The 24,652-nt window shown below is 45.9% G+C and overlaps 1 protein-coding gene across 1 annotated transcript in view; it reads right to left on the bottom strand.

Annotated features, from left to right (window-relative positions):
• Positions 1-3,115: 3,115 nt before the first annotated feature.
• Positions 3,116-24,652, bottom strand: part of SLC45A1 (solute carrier family 45 member 1) — a 29,401-nt gene continuing 7,864 nt past the window's right edge. Inside the window, exons 4-9 of the mRNA XM_084822352.1 lie at positions 21,919-22,143; positions 16,481-17,223; positions 15,025-15,178; positions 9,367-9,543; positions 6,220-6,425; positions 3,116-3,490 (exon numbers count right to left, since the gene is read on the bottom strand). Of these exons, the coding sequence (XP_084678478.1) occupies positions 3,224-3,490; positions 6,220-6,425; positions 9,367-9,543; positions 15,025-15,178; positions 16,481-17,223; positions 21,919-22,143 (1,772 nt within the window). The 3' untranslated portion in view covers positions 3,116-3,223. The remainder of the gene's footprint in view (positions 3,491-6,219; positions 6,426-9,366; positions 9,544-15,024; positions 15,179-16,480; positions 17,224-21,918; positions 22,144-24,652) is intronic.

Raw genomic sequence — 24,652 nt, forward strand, 5'->3', positions numbered from 1 at the left:
ATCATTCTATTGTTTTTAAGATTGTACCCCAGTACTGCTTTTCCCACCCTTTTGTTGACTATGAGTGCTACTCCATTTCTTCTAAGGGATTCTTGCCCACAGTAGTAGATATGATGGTCACCTGAATTAAATTCGCCCATGCTTGTCCATTTTAGTTCGCTGATTCCCAAGATGTCGATGTTCAATCTTGCCATCTCATATTTGACCACCTCCAGCTTACCTTGATTCATTGATCTGACATTCCAGGTTCCTAAACAATATTGTTCTTTACAGCATCGGATTTTCTTTTTACCACCAGACACATCCACAGCTGAGTGTCCTTTTGGCTTTGGCCCAGCCGCTTCACTCTTTCTGGCACTACTTGGAAATACCCTCTGCTCTTCCTCAGTAGTATATTGGACACCTTCCGACCTGAGGGGCTCATCTTCTGGCGTCATCTCTTTTAGCCTTGTGATACGTTCCATGGGGTTTTCTTGGCAAGAATACTGGAGTGGGTTGCCATTTCCTTCTCCAGTGGACCACATTTTGTCAGAACTCTCCATCATGACCTGTCCGTCTTGGGTGGCCCTGCACGGCATAGCTTATGGCTTCACTGAGTTATGCAAGCCCCTTCACCACAACAATGCAGTAGAGGCAATGCAGAGCTCAATATACCTCTAGCCATTTTAGCCGAAAGTGAGTCTTTCTACAGCCTCAGTTCCCCATCAGCAAGGTGGGAATAAGAATACACACGCACCTTAGAGGATCACTCTAAGAACTGAAGATGTAGTACATGTGAAATGCTTAGAATAATATGTTATGAAACTCAACATTAAAGAAACTAAGATCATGGCATCTGGCCCCATCACTTCCTGGCATATAGAAGGGGAAGAAATGGAAGCAGTGACAGATTTTATTTTCTTGGGCTCCAAGATCACCGCAGACAGGGACTGTAGCCATGAAATTAAGATGCTTGCTCCTTGGGAGGAATGCGATGGCAAACCTAGACAGCATAGTAAGAAGCAGAGACATCACCTTGCCAACAAAGGTCCATATAATCAAAGCTATGGTTTTCCCAGTAGTAACGTATGGCTGCAAGAGCTGGACTATAAAGAAGGCTGAGCACCGAAGAATCGATGCTTTCGAACTGTGGTGCTGGAGAAGACTCTTACGAGTCCCCTGGACTGCAAGGAGGTCAAATCAGTCCATCCTAAAGGAAATCAACCCTGACTGCTCATTGGAAGGACAGATACTGAAGCTGAAGCTCAAATATTTTGGCCACCTAATGCAAAGAGAAAACTCCCTGGAAAAGACCCTGATGCTGGGAAAGACTGAAGGCAAAAGGAGAAGGGGACGGCAGAGGATGAGATGGCTAGATAGCATCACCGATGCAATGAATATGAACTTGAGCACGCTCCAGGAGAGAGCAGAGGACGGTTAGGCTTGGCGTGCTATGGTCCATGGGGTCACAAAAAGTCGGACACGACTGAACGACTACTCTTACTGGTGCGATCCAGAACAAAACGCACCTGTTCATGGTTCCTCCTTCGGGATACTTCGTTCCATCCTCCCCACCTCTAAGTTTTCCATTTTTTCTTTTCTAGCACGCAACGTTTCATGGCTACCAAGAATGCTCAGACCTCATTGTCCGGGGGAGTGGGGTCTCTCTCTTTTTTGTATTTCTGCAAACCTTGGCATTCCCTCAGAATGCTATGTCCCTCTTCTTTTTATTTAGTATTACATTTATAGCCTGCCTTTTTTCCTCTTGCAGGGAACCCAAGGTGGTTTACATAGTCCACTTCCTCTCTATTTCTGTCCTAGAAAGAACCCTGTGAGGTAGGCTAAGCTGAGAGTCGGCAACTGGCCCAAAGTCACCCAGCGAGTTTCGTGGCCAGGTGGAGACTAGAACCCAGCTCACCTGAGTCCCACTCTAACCACTACATCGCACTGTTTGTGAGTGGGAGCACTTCAGCTTCATATGTCTTGGCATGCACTATCTGAGTTTGCTATTAGAGGGAGTTGTTGGTGTTGTTGATGCTGTTGTGGGTTTTATTGGTATATAATTTGTGCGTTTTCATGTTATGATTTTAAATCCTTTAGAATGTCCCATGAATTTCTGTAAACCACTTTCAGCACCTATTTGGTTGACATGATGGGTTAGAAACAGGCGATTGGTTAAAAATCATGCTCAGAGCCAGAGTGGTGAAGGTCGTTGGATCATTTGGGGAGACCCACATTCAAATTTCCACTTAACCATGAAGACAGACAGCGTGGTGCAGTGGTTAGGGTATTGAAGTAGGACTGGTGAGACCCAGGTTCAGATCTCCATTCAGCCATGAAGCTCAGTGGATTATCTTGGGCCAGTCGCTATTTCTCCACATAACCTACCTCACAGAGTGGTTGGGAGGATGAAATTAATGGATGGGTTGGAATTCCTTCTGAGTAGACATGTATAGAAATGCATGGCTGGGATCTCTTTTGTAAAGTAGACAAGCTGGACAGGGTTCAGAGGAGGGCAACAAAGATGATCAGGGGACTGGAAACAAAGCCCTATGAGGAGAGACTGAAAGAACTGGGCATGTTTAGCCTTGGGAAGAGAAGACTGAGGGGAGATAGGATAGCGCTCTTCAAGTCCTTGAAAGGTTGTCACAGAGAGGAAGGCCAGGATCGCTTCTCGATCATCCCAGAGTGCAGGACACAGAATGGGCTCTAGTGACAGGAAGCCGGATTCCGGCTGAACATCAGGAAAAACCTCCTGACTATTAGAGCCATATGGCAATGGAACCCATTACCTAGGGAGGTGGTGGGCTCTCCCACACTGGAGGCGTTCAAGACGAGGCTGGACAGCCATCTGTCAGGGATGCTCTGACCTGGATTCCTGCACTGAGCAGGGGGTTGGACATGATGGTCTTGTAGGCCCCTTCCAACCCTACGATTCTAGGATTCTACGATTCTATGAGGCTGGGCAGCCATCTGTCAGGGACGCTCTGACTTGGATTCCTGCCTTGCGCAGGGGGCTGGACTCGATGGCCTTGTAGGCCCCTTCCAACCCTGCTATTCTATGATTCTATGAAGCCCCTATCCCCGTCATGTAAAGACTCCAAAGCAGCCAGGTCTGGTGTTTTATTTTTTTATTGGATGTACATCTCCGTGGTTATTCTCCTGTCATTGTCTCTCCAACAGCACCGTGGTGTCGATGTGGCAGCTTCTGGCGTGGGACCGCCCTCTCCCCGCCCTTCCAAATTCATGCACTCAGCATAAGAGGCTGCTGTTCCTCGGCCAGTTCTTCTCCCGGCGAGATCTCATAAACGACAAAGAGGGATGAATACAGGCAGCCAATGAAAGACACCATGCTGGCGAAGTACATCACCCCGTTGGCACTGCCCACCGCAGCCGTCAAGGGCCCCATCACTATGGAAACCAGAATCTGTGCGAGGAAATACTGGCAGCTGAGGAGGGAGATGTCTATTCCCATCCCTCTCTTGGTGCAATCCTCACTCGATCCGGTAAACTGTTCAGAGAAGGAGATGTTTTTAAAAAAGCAAAACAAAAAAGCCTCTCCTTGAAAGAAAAAATCGAAACAAATCTGTCACCCCAATTGAACCGAAAAAGCCCCAGCGGCTACAGTCAAAACATAAGAACACAGCCATGTGGTGTGGAGAAGGCCATTGGCTTATAGATGGCTTTCAAGAGGGACAAGACAAATTCTTGGAGAAGAAGGCTATCAACTCCTACAAGTCATGCGTCCAGCTGTTGCTGTATATTGTGTGTCAAGGTATACACACGTTTCCTTTTTTTGGTTTGTGTTGTCGGACTGCAACTCCCATCATCCCTGGCTGTGCTGGCTGGGGGTGCTGGGTGCTGGAGTCCAACAACATCTGGAGAACCAAGGTTCCCAACCCTGCTTGAAAGCCTGGAACCAACACACCTAGTTATGATCATCTTGTTTTTGTAAGGTTTTAATAGAAAACAATTGAATTTTTTAGAAAATTAAATTTCAGTTCATTTTACATTTTTAATTCTTCTTTTTCTCTTTTGTTCATTTTATCTCTTGTTGTTCACTGCTGCGGAATCTGTTTAGATGTGGAGTGGTATACAAGTGTTGTAAATAAATAAAGAACCAAAATATAACATAATAATAATAATATATACATGCCCTTCCCTTATTAAAGAGACTACAACAGATTTTTTGTTGGGGGTTTGTTTGGCTTACGTCTTTGACTGGGTGCTCAATGCAAAATGATGGCATATGAGAAACCACAATTTGCTGTGATGTGTTGGGTTAAATTTCTGAATGGGTGGCCCACTCACTCAGATAAAGAGTAGAAAAGAAGGATGTTATATCCTATCATCTGTGGGGGCCTCCCTTCTTCTTGAGCTTGATCTCAGGGGTGGGATCCTACGATGGCTCTCTGTGGCCTCCACTAGTGCCAGTGGATGCCAGGTTTGGGGGAGCAACTGCTGGGAGAGGGCTGTTGCTCTCACCCCATATATGTGGTCCTGGGGTCTCCAACTTTGTGCTCATGGATCTCTCTCTCTCTTGGTGGCCAGGTTCCCTGCCCCTCCTGATTTTTATTTCATTTTAGATTTTTCCTAAAGAGAGGCCAACATGCTGCAAAGCAAAGTGCGCCATCTTTATTTCCAAGAATGCCCCTAGGCCCCACGTGGCATTCTCAGCCAAGTTACTTGTCTCTGTGCCTCATTCCTTTGCGCAGGAAACTGACGGGCTCAGGAGAGTGGTTTTGTGTTTGGGGGCGCAGACCCCACCTCTGCCTTGTCACGTTCTTGAGTACGTTACTTTTCTTTTAGCCTCACCAGTTCGCCTTCTAGGAAATGGGTGCTTTGCGACTGGCCACACCTACCATGGCAGCCATCCCATGGCAGCCATTTTGTGAGAGTGTCCAGAACAGTCTCTGAAAATTCCAGATATGCCCACCAACCCAAAAAGGTTGTGCATGCCTGGCTTTCAATGGGAATCAAGTCAACCCCTGTGGGAAGCAGGATGCTGGATGAGATAGGCCTCGGACCTTCAGGGCTCTTCTCAAGTTATTAAGAGTTGCTTGATCAGACCAAGCTCCATTTAGTCCTGCATTCCCTTCCTGGCAGCTGCCAGATGCCTCTGGAAAGTGCTCAGGGTACACTAGGTACTCAGGGATACACTGCCTCTATAGATGGCAGTATTACTGAGCAATAATGGCATATAGTTGCCAATATACCTCTCTTCCATGAATTTGTCTTATCCTCCTATCTTTTTTAAAAAGTGCCATCTATGCCAGCGGCCTTGTGGCAGTGAATTCCATAGGTTAATAACACATTGCGTGAAGAACGCCTTTCCTTTTTCAAGAACCAAGCCTACCTACCACTGTTCAGTTTTCTTAGTAGATATAAGTTCCAATATAACGAGGGAGAACAAATATATCTTCCCACGCTGTTCGTAATTTTAGAAACCTTGATCATGTTCTCCCATAGTCATCCTTCTTGTGCATGCCTACGCAGAAGTAAGTCCCACTTGATTTCAGTGGGACATACTACCAAGTGAATATCCATAGAATTGCAGACGAACAGTGCAATCCTATACATGTTACTCAGCAGTAAGCCCCATTAAGTTCAATGGGACTTATTCCTAGGTAAATATGTACACGACTGAAACCTTAGTTGACTTTTTGCTATAACATCTTGAGCTTTAATTGGCCAGAGGCTGGCAACTAGAATTTTATCCTTATAGTCAGACACCAAAAGAAAAAGATGTAAAGAGGATTTGAAAGGCAGAGTGGTGCAGTGGTTAGCATGTCAGTCAGACAAGGACTGGGAAGGCTCAGGTTCAAATCCCTGTTCAGCCATTAAGCTCTCACTGGATGTGACAGTCACCATCTTTCAGCCTGTCCTACCTCACATGGTTACTGTGAAGATAAAATCAAAGGGGAGAAGCATTTACACCAACATGAGCAACTTAGAGGAAATGTGGGACATAAATGTGATAAATGAAGAATCATAAAGCCAGTGTTTTGCTTAATTCCCCAATTTCTGTACAGTCATTTTTTTAACAATAAAGATAGTAGCCTTTGGGGGAATCTTTGCTCATGTTCAGAGGCTCTCTGTCTTTACACTTTGTTTTAAAACCTGCTTCCCATCAGAAAGGTGAACATGCCCTGTGCACTCAGACTGATGTACCAGGAATGCTTGACCTAACAAAAAACTGGCAGCCCTAAAGAATGACTGGGTCACCAATCTGAGGCTTACCTTTTTACTCTGGTAATAGTCACACAGCAAAGAATATGGAAGTGTGCAGAGTGTTGAAAATAAAATACCATATGTTACACATAGAGATAAAATTATATAGATATTCTTGGACAATGTAGCTAGGCCCGTGCCAAGTCCAAAGGCAAGATATGCTATAAAATACAGTGTGCGGATGCTGAAGTATTCTTCCAGTTTTTCTAGTGAGGCTGTAAAACAGAACGACAGAATGTGAATTGTCGTCTCGAACCACCCTCCCACAACCGTTCCACGCTTCACAACTGCTTCTACAAATTGGATACGTTGGAGCAAAAAAACCCAACCTAATACTCTGTGCATGTGCAGTTTCGTATTTTAAACCCACTTGAATCATATCACTACCATGACTGCAGGAATAAAATGGAGCGTGCTTCATCTGCCCTGGTGCTAAACACATGTACCAGGGAATAAGTACCAGTTTGTTGTAGAGAAGCTTAACCTCTCCCGACATGAACCCACCCATACACTACGCTCAACATCTAAGGTCCTCTTCTGGCAGCCTGCTCCGAGGGAAGCTCAGAAGACAGCAACAAGGCAGAGGGCCTTCTCAGTGGTAGCCCCCCAATTATGGAATTATCTCCCCGACGAGGCCTGCCTGGCACCAACATTGCTATCTTTTTTGGCGCCAGGTTAAGACCTTTCTCTTCTGCCAGATATTTGGCAGCGTATGATAAGTTTTAATCAATCCTGGATTGTCATATGGTTATGGTTGTTTGCTTGAGATGGCTTGTCTGAAGTTGTTTTAGATACACTTTCTCTTGTGTATACTGGCTGTTCATGTGCTTTTTTATATAAATGGCTTTTAATCTCTGTATACTGTATTTTTAATGTTTTTAATCTTTGTAAACCGCCCAGAGAGCTTTGGCTATTTTATTTATTTATTTATTTCATTTCTATACCGCCCAATAGCCGAAGCTCTCTGGGCGGTTCACAGAAATTAAAACCAAACAACACACAATAAAACAATTTAAAATATATAGAACATTAAAACCACAATATAACAATACAACCACAGTAAAACCTAGCAGCAGTGCAAGAGTTTAAAATACAGATTTAAAACAGCAAAGATAAAAATTTAGAAAGCTAAAATGCTAAAATGCCTGGGAAAATAAAAAGGTCTTCACCTGGCGCTGAAAGGAATACAATGTAGGCGCCAGGCGAACCTCACTAGGGAGCTCATTCCAGAGCCGGGGTGCCACAGCAGAAAAAGCCCTCCTCCTAGTAGCCACCCACCTCACTTCCTTTGGCAGGGGCTCACGGAGAAGGGCCACTGATGATGATCTTAAGGTCCGGGCAGGCACATATGGGAGGAGGTGATCCTTCAGGTAACCTGGCCCCAAGCCGTTAAGGGCTTTGAATGTTAACACCAGCACTTTGAATCGGGCCCGGAAATGGACTGGCAGCCAGTGCAGCTGGAAAAGTACTGGCGTAATATGTGCTCGCAGGCCAGTCCCTGTTAACAATCTTGCTGCCCTATTTTGGACCAGCTGAAGTTTCCGGACCGTTTTCAAAGGCAGCCCCACGTATAACGCATTGCAGTAATCCAGACGAGAAGTTATCAGAGCATGGATAACTGTAGCAAGGCTATCTCTGTCCAGATAAGGGCATAGTTGGTATACCAGCCTAAGCTGATATTTTAAAAAGTGCTCCGTGCCACTGAGTTCACCTGTGCCTCAAGTGACAGTTCTGGATCCAAGAGCACCCCCAAACTACGAACCTGATCCTTTAGGGGGAGTGCAACCCCCTCCAGAACAGGTTGAATAACCTATTGGGCGGTATATAAATGTTAATAATAATAATAATAATAATAATAATAATAATAATAATAATAAATTTTAAAAGAAAAACAACACACTGAACATCTGTAGCCATGCAGATGCCCAAAAGGTCACCCCCGGACTACAAAATCCTTTTTAAAAAGAAGATGCAAGGATGCTGGTGTGACTGAGCAGCGTCAGCTCTGGTGGTCCCTGACATACTCATGCCTCCCTAGGTGCTGATGCTGGCTCTGTTTGCTGCTTCTCCCATCACCTGTCACTCTCTGGGTAGCCACGTGGACGGGGGGGGGGGGTCTACTGGGTCCTGAACTTCAGCCCCAAGGTTGAGCCCCAGCTGCACAACAGCCTGAAATACAGCCTAAACGGTGATCACTCCAGCCCACCCCAAAGTGAGTAGCTTCCCGAATGCACCACTCCAATTATACATTGTGGAAGGCTCTCTCTCTCTGCCTGCTGTAAACTTTCTTTGTTTGCTCTGCAGCGGACTGTCTTGCTGCAGTGATTCAAAAGCAAAGAGGGTTTTTATTTCAGCGGTGGTGGTTTAATCATTAATCATTTGGTTAATGATGTTAAAGAAAGGCACTGTTGTCCAATAATGCATTAGCAGCCGTTGCAAATTAACCTTGCCCGTATTAGAATGTGCCTTAAGTAGGTTTGTATTTCACAAAATTCCTGTTCACCATGGGTGTACAGAAATTCCATGCAGGTGAATGAGTGGGCTGCTCTTCTGTGACCGGCACAGAATCACAGCAGGCTAGCAGAGATGGGATGTATCATTCTAGCCCTCCTCCGCCAGTCCAGTTCACTTGGTAGGTGGATTTTTTATTACTAGCCTGCTAAAAGGCTAGTAGCCTGCAGGCTAGTAATTTTTTTTTTTTTTTTTTTTGCAGGCTTGTAACTTTTGTGGTCTTATTTACAAGACTGGCCTTAACAGTCGTAACAGCAGCTATTCCATCTTTTCTTTCTGAAAGAATTATTTTCAGTGAGAGAAAGAGGGAAGAAGCGATGGGAAAACACAGGAGGGGTACGAGTTGAAGACATTGTCATCTGGACCCCGTATAAAGTCCCGTGAATGAGCCAGGGTGATGGTGCCATAAAAGCATAATCTGGAAGCACAGCCAGACTCCATCAGAAGTACCGATTGCAGCCCATCTCCTTGCCAACAGTGATCCAAACAGCATTTTATCTGTTCTGCCATTGCCAAGGCACCCAGGCCAGGAAGTGGTACAGCCCTCTCCTACCGCCCCCGCACCTTCCTGCCTGCTAACATAGCTGGTCACCATCTTCCCCACAAGATATCCAGAGTCAAAGGTCCGGGAGGGTCTTTTTATACCTGAGTAAAGTGCAGCACTGAACGCATAAATGCACATGCCCCAACAGCCCATGGTCACGCCGGCATTGTACTTCTGATATTCCTCGGAGTCATGGGGGGCTTTGGGGTCCCCTTGAAACACCACTTCCCCCATGAAGTCTGTATAAAACAGAAGCATCCCTTCGAAGGACAGCCAGCCTAAAGGAGGAATCAGAAGACAGAGAGGGAGGAGGCATAATTTGGAACAGCGGAATCCTTTTCGGCGGGGGAGAAAATCATGGGAGAAAATCAGCCAGGACAGCTAGACTGGTGAGGATGAGGGAGAGGGCCTTCTCTGTGGTAGCCCCCACTCTGTGGAACTCCCTCCCTAGGGAACTCCACCATGCCCCCTCTTTAATGAGTTTCCGCCACACATTAAAAACGTGGTTGTTCAGGCAGGCATTCGGGGTGGGTTAGGGTATTTTTAGAAATATGATGTTTTTACTGTAGAATTTTATTTTTTTAAACTGTTCTGTTATACACTTTGTACATCGCCCAGAGTGGCTGGGTGACCAGCCAGGTGGGTGATTAATAAATTTAATAAATAAATAAATAAAATAAATAAATAAGAGCCAGTTACGTGATGTCACGTCTTTAAAGCCACCGGATGTGGCTGTCCACATTTTTTGTCGGCTATGCCTTGCTGCGCCATTAAATGACAGCTCCACCAGCGTGGTCCAGAAATCAATGATTCCAAGGGAAGGCAAGCAAACAGCTGTTGTGCGGTATGGTCTGAGCTGCCAGAAGCCCTCCTCATTAAATAAGGTTGCCTTATTTAGTGCTGACTCTCTCCCCTCCAGATTTCATTCTTTTTACCAGATCCTTAATGAGCGAGAGTAGGGCTTGATCTGGGGATACAAACTCCAGCAAGTGCTGTGAAATATAATTAAAACAATGCTTAGTGTTGAAAGGGCTTCACGCATCCATCATCTCAGTCATTGTTACACCAGCGCTGTCAGGTAACCTGGATGTTGCCATTCCCATATTGCAAAGGATGGGGACTAAACACTTTTCCACACCAGGCTTTTATCTTGCGATTGAGATTGGTTTCTCACAGAAGTGTGCAGGTCCTTTACATGATGCCGTCACCCTCCAGGGCCTCTCGCGTGCTTTGTGACCATTTCCGCAGCTTTATTTGTAACAGTGATAATGAGCTATTTAAAAATGGCGATTTGAATCTCAAGGTGTAATGACAGACTTGCGCTATAACCACAGCACCATCTAGTGGATGTATAATGAAACATATAGAGTTCGCAGGTAAAGGGAATCCCTGGGAAAAAAGGGAGAAATGCATTTAAAGGGCCGATCTTAATCCTGCAAGGAATCTGGAAGCAGAAGCCCCAGTAAAGTTGTGGGATAAAAAGTCTGGTGTGGAGAAACCCTAAGGCTAAGCGAGGAAGTGGTTTGTCAAAGACAGAGGTGGGCAGAAAAGAAATTATGGTTTACTGGCGGGCCAGTGAAGAATAGCTGGTGGATCCACCAATCACTACTGGTTATTTGCAAAACCTCATGTGTGCCAATGGTTAGAATGTCAGACTAGGAGCAGGGAGGACAGGGTTTTGGGATAGTCACTACCTCTGGGCTTAATTCTAACTTACAGGTTTGTTATCAGTATTTGCAGGAGAGTCAGGACAGTCACATAGCACAGAATTGATTTCTGGAATTTGCTGCCACAGACGGTGTGGTGGTGGCCACAAGCTAGATGGCATTACAAGCGGATTAGGCAAAATAACAGAGGACAAGGCTATCAGTGGCTACTAGTCATGATGGTTATTATATTACCTCCAGGATCAGAGGCAGTACGTCTCTTCCTCCCAGGTGCCAGGAGGGGGCCGTTGTGTTCGTGTCCTGCCGGTGGGCTTCCCAGCGGCTTCTGGATGGCCACTGAGGAAAAGAGGCTGCTGGAGAGATGGGTCTTTGGTCTGATCCAGCAGGACTCTTCTCATCAGGATAAAAGGACTGGGATTAAAAATGCCCTACATCGGCGCACGTCTTGTATCTTCAAGCAACAGCCGCTGCTCAGGAGCACTTCAGCAAGATTGGCTTCAGCGAGATTGGCCTCCCCCAGCCTGGTGCCCTCCAGATGTGTGGAGCTTCACCTCCCATCATCCCCACACAATAGGGCCCCTGGCTGAGGATGATGAGAGTTGTTGTCCAAAATATCTGGAGGGCGCCGAGCTGGGGAAGGTGGCATTGCGTCACCAGGATCGTGAGTGGGACGTGCTCTTCCTGTCCAAATGAAAGGCATGGTGGTGAGCCATGGGGCACTGTGGTAATTCATGGGGGACAGGTCAGCCTGTGGTGCACTTAGGGCCATGTGAGATTCCAGACGTCACACACTCCCCCATCCCGTTTAGGAGGTCACACATATTGCTTCACGTGATTCACAATTTGATCAGCCAGCCCCACTGCCTTTGGGAACCTAAGAACCTAAGAATAGCCATGCTGGATCAGACCAAGGGTCCATCTAGTCCACCATCTCGTCCTTATCCATCTAGTCCAGTGTTCTGTTAAGAACGTAAGAAGAGCCATGCTGGACCAGACCAAGGGTCCATCTAGTCCAGCATTCTGTTCACACAGTGGCCAACCAGCTGCCCACATTTATCGCCAACTGTAATAGACCAGAGGGAAGCCATACTGAGGCCCAGCGAAGGTTGGGCCCGAGTATCTTCACTGTGGAATTTTTGAATGTGTACATGACCACCTGCACCCTCTCTCTCCGAAAAATACAAGATCTACGAAGGTCTGAAACGCAGTTTGCCCAACCAGCAAACGTTTCTATACGTGAACAAGCCAAATAGGGAACTGCCTGTATGTTACCATTCTCCGGACAGGCCAGCCAACAGTTTAGGAACTTGTGGTTAAACTAGACTTCCTTTTTGGTCAACAAGCATTCTGCACGAGCTCAGGTGGCTGGCCTGAAAATCAATTTCCTAATGAAAAGCTAGTGGTCTCTAGCATGCAGGGGAGAGTTTATTTTACTGCGCAGAGAGTGAACTCCCCATGCTGCAGCGTTTTCTTTCTGTCAGATAAAGGTGTGTTGTACCTGAAAATGTCTTTGATTGTTGGGCCAGGACACAGGAAACCCACAAACAGGACGTGAGTGCAACAGCACCCTCTCAAGCAACTGGTGCACAGAGGCTCACTGCCTCTGTTCCTGGAGGTAGCACAGAGCCATCAGGACTAGTAGCCATCGATAGCATTCTCCTCCAGGAATTTGTCTAAACCCCATTTAAAGCCATCCGTTGACCGCAGCCCTCGACTCCTACTTCACACCCCTGCCTTGACGGCTGCACCGAGACCAGTTTCAGTGCAAACACTCCAGGTGTAAGAGTCCTACGCAACTGCACCAGACCGGTTAATTACAAAATGTATTGTGATCGGTGGCACAATTATGCCAACTGATTTTACAAAGCAACAATTATAAACGGTCCGTCAGTATTTCAAAACAGCTATATCAGTTCTGCTGGCCAGTCTACCGAACCCCGGTGTGTTTCCGTTTCGACTCTATAAAGTCCTCGTCAAGTACTCTTGTAGACGTGAAATGACTGCTACTGTTATGGTTCCTGCGTTTGTTGGTTTTCTTGTTGGCTTTTGTTGTTGTTTTACTGTGTTTATGTTTTTATCGCTTTTAATATTGTAACTGTTTTATGTATTTTATTGCTGAGCGCTGCCTTGGACGGCTTCTGCCCTGAAAGGCGGCCAAGAAATGTTTTAAATAAAAATAAATAAAAAATAGACATAACATGTTCAGTAACAAACTGCACTAACTGATAACATTGAAGAAGAAGAATTACACTTCCTGAGTGGAGAAATTCTTTTGGTGATATACTGGTCAATGAAGAGAAAATTATTATTATTATTATCATTATTATTATCATCATTATTATTATTATTTATTTGCATTTATACCCCGCCTTTTTCCCTCTTGCAAGGAACCCAAGGCGGCTTACATTATCCTCCTCCTCTCCGTTTTATCCTCACAACAACCACCCTGTGAGGTGGGTTGGGCTGAGAGTCTGTGACTGGCCCAAAGTCACCCAGTGAGCTTCCATGGCCGAGTGGGGACTAGAACCCGGATCTCCCGACTCCCAGTCCAACACTCTTGCCACTACACCACACTGGCACTCTTTTATAGCCTCTTTTATTTGTGGCTTAAGAGGGAGGTAATTCCTCTTAAAGAGAAAAACAAATGCATTTATAATATCGGATCTTCCCTCGATTTTCAGTAGCACAAATGTACCCAAAACATACAGTTAATTTTCACTCAGAAATAGGCCCCATTAAGTTCAATGGGGTTTACTCCCAGGTAAGTGAATATAGGATTGCATTTACAGAGCAATCCTGCACATATCTACTCAAAGGAAAGTCTCATTGAGCTCAATACTCCCAGGTATTAGCAGCCCAAGGCCGCTAATCATATATACCCACACCTGGGAATAAGTCCTACTGAAGTTAATGGGACCATTGATTAGGCATGCATAGGATTGCACTGTTAAGTGGTTTAAATGTTATATTGATACAATGTCAAAGCTTTGCTTGGAAATTGTTTTTATTGGAATACTTGGGAATGTTCCATTTCCCTCACATAATTTAGATTTTAGGATTGGAGGGGCGGTGGCAGGGGGGATGAAGGCACTGAAAACTGTTAACATATTAATTTTGGTATGCCTGAAGAGGTGTGTACCTAAATAGATGTGATTTTTTAAAAAGAGATGGCATAGCCACCTGAAAAAGCAAGTTAATTACAGCTTTGATTTTAAAGCTGACTGGTATTTTTATCGATTCCAGCTGCCCAGTTTGACATGTTTTGTGTTTATTCAGCAGGTTACAATTTTTTTTCTAAAATAATAATAAACAATGCATTTCTAAAAATGGAACATTTTCTATGGAAAAATATAGCAGCAGAAAAAAATCCGTTTCCAGAAATCCCCCCCCAGAACGTTCCATCACTGTCCCATTCTACCGTCTTGATAACCCTGAGTCTCTTTGCCTCTGCAATTCTTCAAAATGCTCTCCCTTCAAGTAGAGCTGTGTGCAAATGGCCCCTCAAAATTCTCCACTCTATTTGGGAGCAGAGAAAATGTCACCAAATTTCTTCAAGGAGGAGAGATTATTCAATGGCTACTCAAGGGTGGGGCTCACCATTAGCACAACTTCTCTCCCCCCCGCTCCACCTCCCTCCAAGTTGTTCTCTTTTCTGTTGCTGTGGCATGTAGCAGCAGCACAAACTGTGTCCGCAGCCTGGCCACCATTTTGCAGACTCCAGAATGCCCCAGACCTAGCATCATTCCAGGGCATTATGGGAGGAAAATGTCAGCCATCACAAAAAAATGGTGGAGAATATTTGGAGAAAATTCTACGAAGTGGCCTTCTTTCTCAAAGCTGAGAAAAAGAAAAATTGCATAAATGTTCTCAGAAAAATGTCTTCTGAGGAATTTCAGCACAGCTCTACTTCAAACATACAATGTGCTGCACACTGTAGCAAGCAGAACGCCGGAAGCCCTGTCATCTCTCAACTCAGCAGCGATGTAAAGATTGCAGACCAGAAACTGGGCCTGAAAAGTAACTGCCATGGAGTCAGTCTGAAGTCCCAGGGTCCCACGCCAGCCCCCCAAATGCAGCAGAACACATGTTTACCTAGGAAATGGTTAATGCAGAGGTTACGCAGGGCCTTGGGCATGTGGCAGATGGTCGAACAAAGGAGCTTCATTGAAAGCGGCTGTTCAGATAGTTCACTCGATCCATTCAGTTCGCTCTCATACTTTACCCCGTTCAGCAAAATGTTTGCTACCTGCACCACAAAGATGATTCCCAAATCAGCAGAGATGGCATACGAAAAGCCTACAAAGAGCACCGAGTTGCATGTTACACTTCTCGGCAACCGAGTCCCCGCCTGCATACTCAACCCAAAGCGGCCTGCCAACGGGACCCATTGTCAGAGCCACGCCTTCTTCCACTTCTTCGGTTGGTAACCAGCTGCAGGTCGGGCAGAAGAAGAATCAGCTTGCTGGATCAGACCATGGTCCATTGAGATTGCTTCCACACTCCCACTTCCTTGCCAGTCACCATCCTTTTCGTTTCATTATTTGCTTGCTTTTTATCTATCCTGCCTTTTGATCTGGAGGCAGCTTAGATAAAATGATATACGATTAAGACTGCTTTTATCTCCTCCAGCACATGGCATAGCTCAGGGCAACATATTATCCTTATCCTCTCTTCTTTTTTTCAGATTTGATTTTGGGGATTTCCCGCACATCAAATGCACTTGCAACCCCAGCTATTGAGGCTTTTCAGTGCTACTGTCCCTTTACTTAAAAGCTTCCTCCTTGCAGCTTCTGCCTATAATGGCTTCCTGTGCTGTTCTGCCTAACATTACTGATGAATTGGTCCTTTCATTGCCTCATTATTAGTCAGATCCTATTCCCCATGGAGAGGGGCTTCCTCTCAAATATATAGATTATTTTCATATAAACATGCACACACACTTGAGAAGAAACCAGCAGTTAAAGTTCCATCCCAGGGAACAGGACTTAACTAATCAAGGGACAATTAAGGGGTTAATAATTCATCAGTAATGTAGGGCTGAACTGAACAGGAAGCAATTATAAGAAGGAGCTGCAAGGAGAAAACTTCTAATTAAAGTTACAGGGGAACTTTGTTGAACTTGACTTACTACTACTGTGTAAACATTATAGAAGAATCTCATGAAAACAGGCATTCGCATATGTAACCCACATTTTAAATGCAGTGCTTCAGCAGTGCTAAAGGGCAGTAGTGTGGAAGCGATCCTGCTCCAGCATACCGCTTTCCAAAAGAAGCTAGGCCAATGCCCCCTGGGAAATTCACAAGCAGGGTATGAAGAAGATGACTTTCTCCTGTTGCATTTCCCCAGCATCTGACTGCATCCAGATATATATTGCCTCTAAACATGGAGGGCCCATTAACAGCCACTGATAAACCTCTCTGTGAATTTTTCTGAGCCTTTCGAAAGCCACTGAAGCCCTTGTGGTCTTCAAGTTCCTTTTGCATTAATATCAGGCCCTGGGTGGATAAGACTAGGAGAGGCACCACCCACTCCATTTCCTTTACTCACCTGTTGACTGAAGGTCACATTCCTTCTCCGACTGCTTTCCGGAATGTTGCCTGTAATAATATCTGGGATGGCCAAAGTTTGCGGCCTTTTCAGAATTCCTGACGATCGTGGTCTTATCGCATCCAGAGAACCTACCCTCAAGTCATCCCCATCTGGGCCGGGCATCCCTAAAGCATTCTCTCCTGCTTCCAAGCTAGCATGTTCATGGCAGTAGAACCCCTCTGGAGCTCTGGGGAAGCTGACGCTTATAGCTTGCCTAGGCAAACTAGCTGGAATGGCCAAGTACCTGTCATGGCCACCTGTGAAGCAGTCTATGAGCACGCTGTCGATATTCGAGGTGCCGAACGACGAGGCAAACTCACTCAGCCCTGTCAACGAATTGTCCCGGCTGACAAAGCTGCCGTATTTGGGCGTGAGAGGGCTGAGGGGGGAAACGGGGCTGGAGAAACTTGCATATACACGGACCGGGTTTGGGGATGGGAGGTTTCCATCTGCGCAGTCCTCGAAGAGAAGGGGCGGCGAGGGAGGGAGGGGGAGGCTTGGGCTCTTCATCACTTTTTTCCTCTTGCTACAAGAGGGCAAGGATCGTTCGGGGATACTGATCAAGGTCAAGACAGTCGCTATCGTCAACGTTACTGAGGTAAAAATGTAGATGACACGAAGCTGTCCCCCCACAGCCCTTCCAAAACCAGTTCTGTCCCAGTTAATTCCTCCGACGACATAGCCGAATCCACCACCGAGACCTGGAGGGCAGAATTGAAGTAGAACAGCACTCAAGTTCCAGTATTTCTTGTTGTCTTTTAACATTTTGATATTTTATACGATTTTAATATCATTGATGATTAAGGGCGCAATCTTATGAGGATAGGCGGCCGCCTCCGAACTCAGAGGTGACCGCCTCTCCAATGCAGGGCAGGAGAAACACAGAGGGGATCATTCCCTCCACGCGTCTCCTGCCCTGCATTTGTGGCTAGACAGCTGATTGCAGTTGTCTAGCTGCGGGAAGGTGGAGCGGGGGAGAAGTCTGCTGGACAACACATAGGATGTGTTGTACCAGCATTTCCACCCTCCCGGTCCTGGAACGCCCCCCGGAATGCTCCGTTTTGGCCACTCTGCGCTCCTCTCGTGAGCATGGAACACAGGGCTGTTCCGTGCTGCCTGTGAGGCAGCGTGGAAGGGGGGAAGGTTGGTTCTCCAGGAACCAACCTCAGAGCGTGGGCTCCGAGGTCGGTTCCCGGAAAACCACAAATCCTACGGCCGTCTAGCCGCTGACTAGTGGCCATAGGATTGCTCCGTTAATTATATTTTTAACTTTTGTATACTTCTATTTATAGGTTTTAACTGTACAAGTTTTAATGTTGCAAAGCCGCCTTGAGTCCCAGTATTGGGAAACAGGCAGGATATAAATAAATATTATTATTATTATTATTATTATTATTATTATTACAGCTGTGCCCAAGTGACCTTTTGAAATTCCCCACCCTATATGTGGACAGAGAAATGTGGGGGCTGGGGCAATTTCACTGAATTTCTCCAGTGAGAGGAGAAATTCTCTGACAATTTCTCACAGGTAGGGCTCACCATTGGCAAATCCTGTAGCACAGCTTCTTTCTTTTTTCCTCAGGGGTTTTATTTTTGGGATTGCTATTTCAAGTGGCAACAGCAGCAGTCGTGTTGATGGGCTGGTCCCCATTTTGCATTCTCCACAATACCCTCTACGTAGCATCATTCCAGGACGCTGAAGGGGTGTAGAGAGGGGAGGTGAAGCCCACCAAAAAATGGGGAAGAACATTTGGGGAAATTCTGCAAAGTGGCCTTTTTTTTTTCCCCTAGCGGGCAAGAAAAGAAAAGTCTCAGGACATTTCTGAAGAAAAATTTTTTGAGAAATTTTGGCTGGGCAATACTTGTCATTCTTTAGGGTTCAGCAACTTCTCCAGGGTCTTCCAAATATTACATTTCTGAGGGGTGATTGTGGATACATCTTGTCTCTAATGCAGGTGCACAAAGATAATGGAACAGTGAAAGACAGGACACTCGCACACACCCTTCAGCCACTTCATAAGTAAGGTAAATTCAAGCAACCTGAATCTAACCCATAAGAATTTCTCTGAAATTTTCTCTCTTTTGAATTTCTTTTTGAAAACATTTCTTTAAAAAATCAAATTGAATGAGAATGGTTAAAAATAGTGTGGCGGAAATTTTTGGCACAGCACTGTTTATTATCGTTGTGCCTGTTGCTGTTATTACACCATCACTGCGCACGGTGCTTTCCAAAGGATAAGAGGATGGGTCCCTGCCCCAAGGGGTTTACAGTGTATAATCCAACACAGAGGAGGGAAATGGAGATGGGGTAAACAGGGGAAATTATTCATTTATTTCAGTTCCACAAGTTTTGGCCTGGTTACATTATGGCAGAGTTCAACGGATTTCAGGGTTACGAGATTTACTTCTTTTTACTACAACTCCTGAGATCACCAACCAGAGCCATATACAAAATAATGGCTTGGGAGGGTGTGGAGCCATTCTAAACAGTGGCTCCTGGGGGTGGAAAGTAAAACTCCGCACCCAAGTTTTTACAGATCAGGGGTTCTAATGCACAACTCTGGGGAACATAGGTGGGAGAGTGCTGTTGCACTCATGCCCTGCTTGTGGGTGCCCGGTTGACGGCTGGTTGGCCACTGTGTGAACAGAATGCTGGACTAGATGAACCCTTGGTCTGATCCAGCAGGGCTCTTCTTATGTTCTTATGTTCTTAACTCTAAACAGGACAGCACAAAGACCAGGTGATAAATGAGGAAACGTACCCCCGCCCCCCAAAGAGGACAAAAGTTGCCACCTACTTGCAGAAATTCTGCCCACGCTGATTGATACATACATACGCAAATTTAGAAATAATGGCTATAATTGAAATAGAAGTACAATAAATCTCACCACAGTGGGGAAAACTGTGACCAGGTGACCGGCATGCCTGTGCAGTCAGCTGTCCAGGTGCATACAGTGAGCCAGGGTGGAGAGCCAGGGTGGCGTAGCAGTTAGAGTGTTGGACTGGGAGTCGGGAGATCCGGGTTCTAGTCCCCACTCGGCCATGGAAGCTTACTGGGTGGCTTTGGGCCAGTCACAGACTATCAGCCCAACCTACCTCACAGGGGTTTTGTTAGGAGGATAAAATGGGGAGGAGGAAGAGAATGTAAGCCGCCTTGGGTTCCTTGAGGAAAAAAGGTGGGATGTAAATGTAATAAATAAATAAATAACTCACTCACTCACTCGCTCACTCACTCACTAACAGTGCATGGGCAGCTTCAGGGACCCTCCTGTTCTTCCATCTTAACAAGCTTCATCTTTAAACCAAACCAGGATTGGATTGTTCTGTCCTCTGTAAAGTAGGGCACATGACCACTCTACTATGGGGATGAGTAGGCTGTGTCGAAAGCTTTGCCCAAAAGTTGGGTTTTGGAGGAGGAACTGATAGCTTAGTCTTTGTAAGGGCTGGCTTGTACCATCGACAGAATTAAGTGGTAAAGCTTTTCGGACTGTGTACCACTTCCAACTGCAGAGGTGAGGTTGCATGTTTGAATCACTCACTCTCGACATGCCCAGGGAGATAAGGACATGTCAGGGAGAAGATAAGGCTAAACTTGTCTCCCTGCTGATTTTCTACACACAGGAAGATCTATATCTACATAATCTATATCTACCTATAAATACATACACACACACACACACCACCAATATCAACAACAAATGAGTTGTAGTAGCAGTTGGCAATTTAATACAGAGCTAGGATGAATCACAAAATTGTTAACTTAGATCTCACCTCTGCCATGAAATGACCTAAACAGCTTTAGGACACAGTCCTATGCAGGTTTAGACAGAAAAAAACATCCTACAACTCCCAGCATTCCCCAGCCAGCATGGCTGGCTGGGGAATGCTGGGAGTTGTAGAACTTTTTTTCTGTCTAAACCTGCATAGGATTGTGCCCTTAGACACAGAGCCTGTCTCGTCCAGCCTCAGTGGTCCATCCGCAACACGGAAGTAATAAACCTTGTGGCTTTAATTTTTGTGAACCGCCCAGGGAGCTTTGGCTATTGGGCGGTATAGAAATAAAATAAATAAATAAATAAAGATAATAATACTGGGCCACCTTACAATGCTGTTATAATAATAATGATTATTCTATTAATTGATTCCTTTGATTTATTTATATGCCACCTTTCCTCCAAGGAGCTCAAGGAAGAGCACATAGTCCCTATCACCCCACCTTACCTGCATTTTTAATCTCACAAAACCCCTATGAGGTAGGTTAGAGAGATAGCGGCTGGCCACAAAGGTCCTCCAGTGAATTTCATAGCTGAAGCAAGGATTTGAACCCAGTTCTCCCTGGTCTTAGTCCAACACTCTAAGTTCTACACCATACTGGCTCTCATTTTATGGCGAGAGGTGGTGTGTGAAGTTATATGAACACTCTAAAACTGGAGCGGGCAACTTTGAAAGGTCTGGAGGCCACTTTCGTACCCCAGAACCCACTGAGCACCACACCGCACACCACCAAAATCACCACGACCACCATTGAATTGTACTGAGTGCATAATAGCACACCCAGACACCCGAGGGGAGCATGAAGGTGCATTAAAACAAGGCCGGGGAGAGGGGAGCTGCATGAAGCCTTTTTTTAATGCAGTTGCCTGGCTCTGCTCTAAAATAGTGATATCAACCTTAAATGTACCAAATTTCATTATGTTAAATGTTGCTGCTGCCATTGTAATGCAAAAGACTGAACAGAACTGCGTACAGTTCTGGTCACCACACCTAAAAAAAGGATATCGTAGAACTGGAAAAAGTGCAGAAAAGGGCAACTGAAATGACCAAGGGGCTGGAGCATCTCCCCTATGAGGGAAGGTTACAACAGCTGGGATTGTTTAGCTTGGAAAAGAAGAGGGTCAGGCGAGACACGACAGAGGTGTACAAAATTATGCATGGTGTGGAGGCAGTAGATAGGGAGATATTTTTCTCCCTCTCTCACAATACTAGAACCTGGGGTCATCCTATGAAACAGATTGGTGGGAGATTCAGGACAGATGAAAGGAAATGCTTCTTCACACAGCACATTGTTAAACTATGGTATTCGCTCCCAAGGATGTAGTGATGGCCACCAATTGGGATGGCTTTAAAAGAGGGTTGGACAGATTCATGGAGGAGAAGGCTATTGATGGCTACTAGTCCTGATGGCTATGTGCTACCTCCAGTTCAGAGGTGGTATGCCTATGTACACCAGTTGCTGGGGAACATGGGTGGGAGGGTGCTGTTGTGCTCGTGCCCGGCTTGTGGGTTCCTGGTCAACAGCTGGTTGGCCACTGTGTGAACAGAATGGTGGGCTAGATGGACCTTGTTCTGATCCAGCAGGGCTCATCTTATGTTGTTATGTTATGTTCTTACTCACCTGCGAGCAGAGCATGAATATTGAGTCCCCGGTCCTGATCCGATGGGCTACATACATCCATCATGTAGGCGTGACTGGGATTGTCTGCAGAATCGGCACAGAAGTCCATAAGGATGACCCCGCAGATGGTTAGCAGTATTCCCCACTTGTGGTTCTTCACAGTGTCAGTCAAGGCGATGCCGATATCTCTGCCATTCAGCATCAAGGAGAGCCCCGCCAGCGCCCCTAGGGACGAGGAATCCAATCCGAACGGTCAGGAGAACGAAGCCCAAACCCAAATTTCCTCCATGTGGCTTAAATCATCCAAATTGCAACTGGAAATGCTTTTTCTGGGGTAGGGCCACCAATTTGGATGGCTTAGACAAATTCCTGGAGGAGAAGGCTATCAATGGCTACTAGTCCTGATGGCTCTATGCTACCAGTATCAGAGGCAGTAAAGCCTATGTGCACCAGGTTCTGGGGAACATGGGTGAGAGGGTGCTGTTGCATTCGTCTCCTACTTGTATGTTATCCACAGGCAGCTGGCTGGTCACTGTGTGAACAGAATGCTGGACTAGATGGACCCTTGGTCTGATCCAGCATGGCTCTTCTTATATTCTTAACAGAATGCTGGACTAGATGGATGGGGACTAGATGCTGGACTAGATGGACCCTTGGTCTGGTCCAGCATGGCTCTTCTTATATTCTTAACTGAATGCTGAACTAGATGGATAGGGACTGGATGCTGGCCTAGATGTACCCTTGGTCTGGTCCAGCATGGCTCTTCTTATATTCTTAACAGAAAGCTGGACTAGATGGATAGGGACTAGATGCTGGTCTAGATGGGCCCTTGGTCTGGTCCAGCATGGCTCTTCTTATATTCTTAACTGAATGCTGAACTAGATGGATAGGGACTAGATGCTGGCCTAGATGGACCCTTGGTCTGGTCCAGCATGGCTCTTCTTATATTCTTAACTGAATGCTGGACTAGATGGATGGGGACTAGATGCTGGACTAGATGGACCCTTGGTCTGGTCCAGCACGGCTCCTCTTATATTCTTAACAGAATGCTAGACTAGATGGATAGGGACTAGATGCTGGTCTAGATGGGCCCTTGGTCTGGTCCAGCATGGCTCTTCTTATATTCTTAACAGAATGCTGGACTAGATGGATAGGGACTAGATGCTGGACTAGATGGACCCTTGGTCTGGTCCAGCATGGCTCTTCTTATATTCTTAACAGAATGCTGGACTAGATGGATAGGGACTAGATGCTGGTCTAGATGGGCCCTTGGTCTGGTCCAGCAGGGCTCTTCTTATATTCTTAACTGAATGCTGAACTAGATGGATAGGGACTAGATGCTGGCCTAGATGGACCCTTGGTCTGATCCAGCATGGCTCTTCTTACGTTCTTAACAGAATGCTGGCCTAGATGGATAGGGACGAGATGCTGGACTAGATGAACCCTCAGTCTGATCCAGCATGGTTCTTCTTATGTTCACACAATAATACCTTTAAGGACTGAAATCAACACAGGTTGACTAGTTTAGTGTGTGTGTGTGTGAGTGTTTAGAGGGGTATGTTTATGTTGTACTGGTCTTGTAAGTAATCACCTAGTCACCACAATAGAGTTTGAGTTAAAAACTTTTTAAAGAGTTTTGAGGACATCGTGGATTCCCTCACCCTGGCCCACATCCAGGCAAATGAGGCATGATCCAAACCCCAGTGCCTTGGAGTAGTCGCCAGCCAAAGGCCATTAATCAGGAGCCCATTATCCACCAACAGGGCCTGCCATGTAAGCAGGGTCAAACGACCTGCCTGAAGCAGAGGCATGGGGCTGGGGAGTTGATGGAGGCAGGAAGTGGTGCCTGAAATTGTGAGGCAGGACTAATTTAGCCCTAGCACAGAGGGACGACAAGATCTGCCCTCCGTTTCAGGCAGCAAAATCCCTTGGGTGGGCACTATCCATCATCACGTCCAGGACCACAAATACGCTAGTTATGGCCCAATTATTGTGGGCTGCTTTCGTGATGTTCATTCTAGGTTGTGAGCAGGGGCGCAGGCGGGGAGATTATTTTTATTTGTGCATGGACACTTTTCTTAGATTATGTTTGCATGGTACTTATTTTTATTTACCATATAGTTTATTTTGATTGTGTTTTTTCCCCTTTATATTAATCATATTAATAATAATTATAATAGGTAGAGGAAGGGGATCATTTTTGTATAATGCAGAAGCACATTTACATCCATGAGGGGTGGGTTCAGACAACTCCCCTCTTGCTGACAGCTTCTGCAGGCTCCAACGTGCCAGCGTGGTGCAGTGGCAAGAGTGTTGGAGTGGGAGCCGGGAGATCCGGGTTCTAGTCCCCATTCGGCCATGGAAGCTCACTGGGTGACTTTGGGCCAGGCACAGACTCTCAGCCCAACCCACCTCACAGGGTTGTTGTTGTGAGGATAAAATGGAGAGGAGAAGGATTATGTACGCCACCTTGGGTTTCTTGCAAGAGGGAAAAAGGTGGGGTACAAATGCAATCAATTAATCAATCAATACAACGTCCAAAACTGGACAGCCACAACCTGTTTAGTAGCCAAAGAACAATAAGGGTCCGTGAATTTGGTGCAGAACGCAGTGGCCCGCCTGATTAAAGGCAGCCAACGGCGAGACGACATCACTACGGTGCTGAAGAAGTTGCACTGGTTACCAGTTGTTTTCTGGGCCCAATTCAAGGTGTTGGCATTGACCTTTAAACCCC

This window comes from Heloderma suspectum, chromosome 15 (genome assembly GCF_057233095.1).
Source record: "Heloderma suspectum isolate Gila_16-S chromosome 15, 16-S_ref, whole genome shotgun sequence".
Classification (NCBI taxonomy): domain Eukaryota; kingdom Metazoa; phylum Chordata; class Lepidosauria; order Squamata; family Helodermatidae; genus Heloderma; species Heloderma suspectum.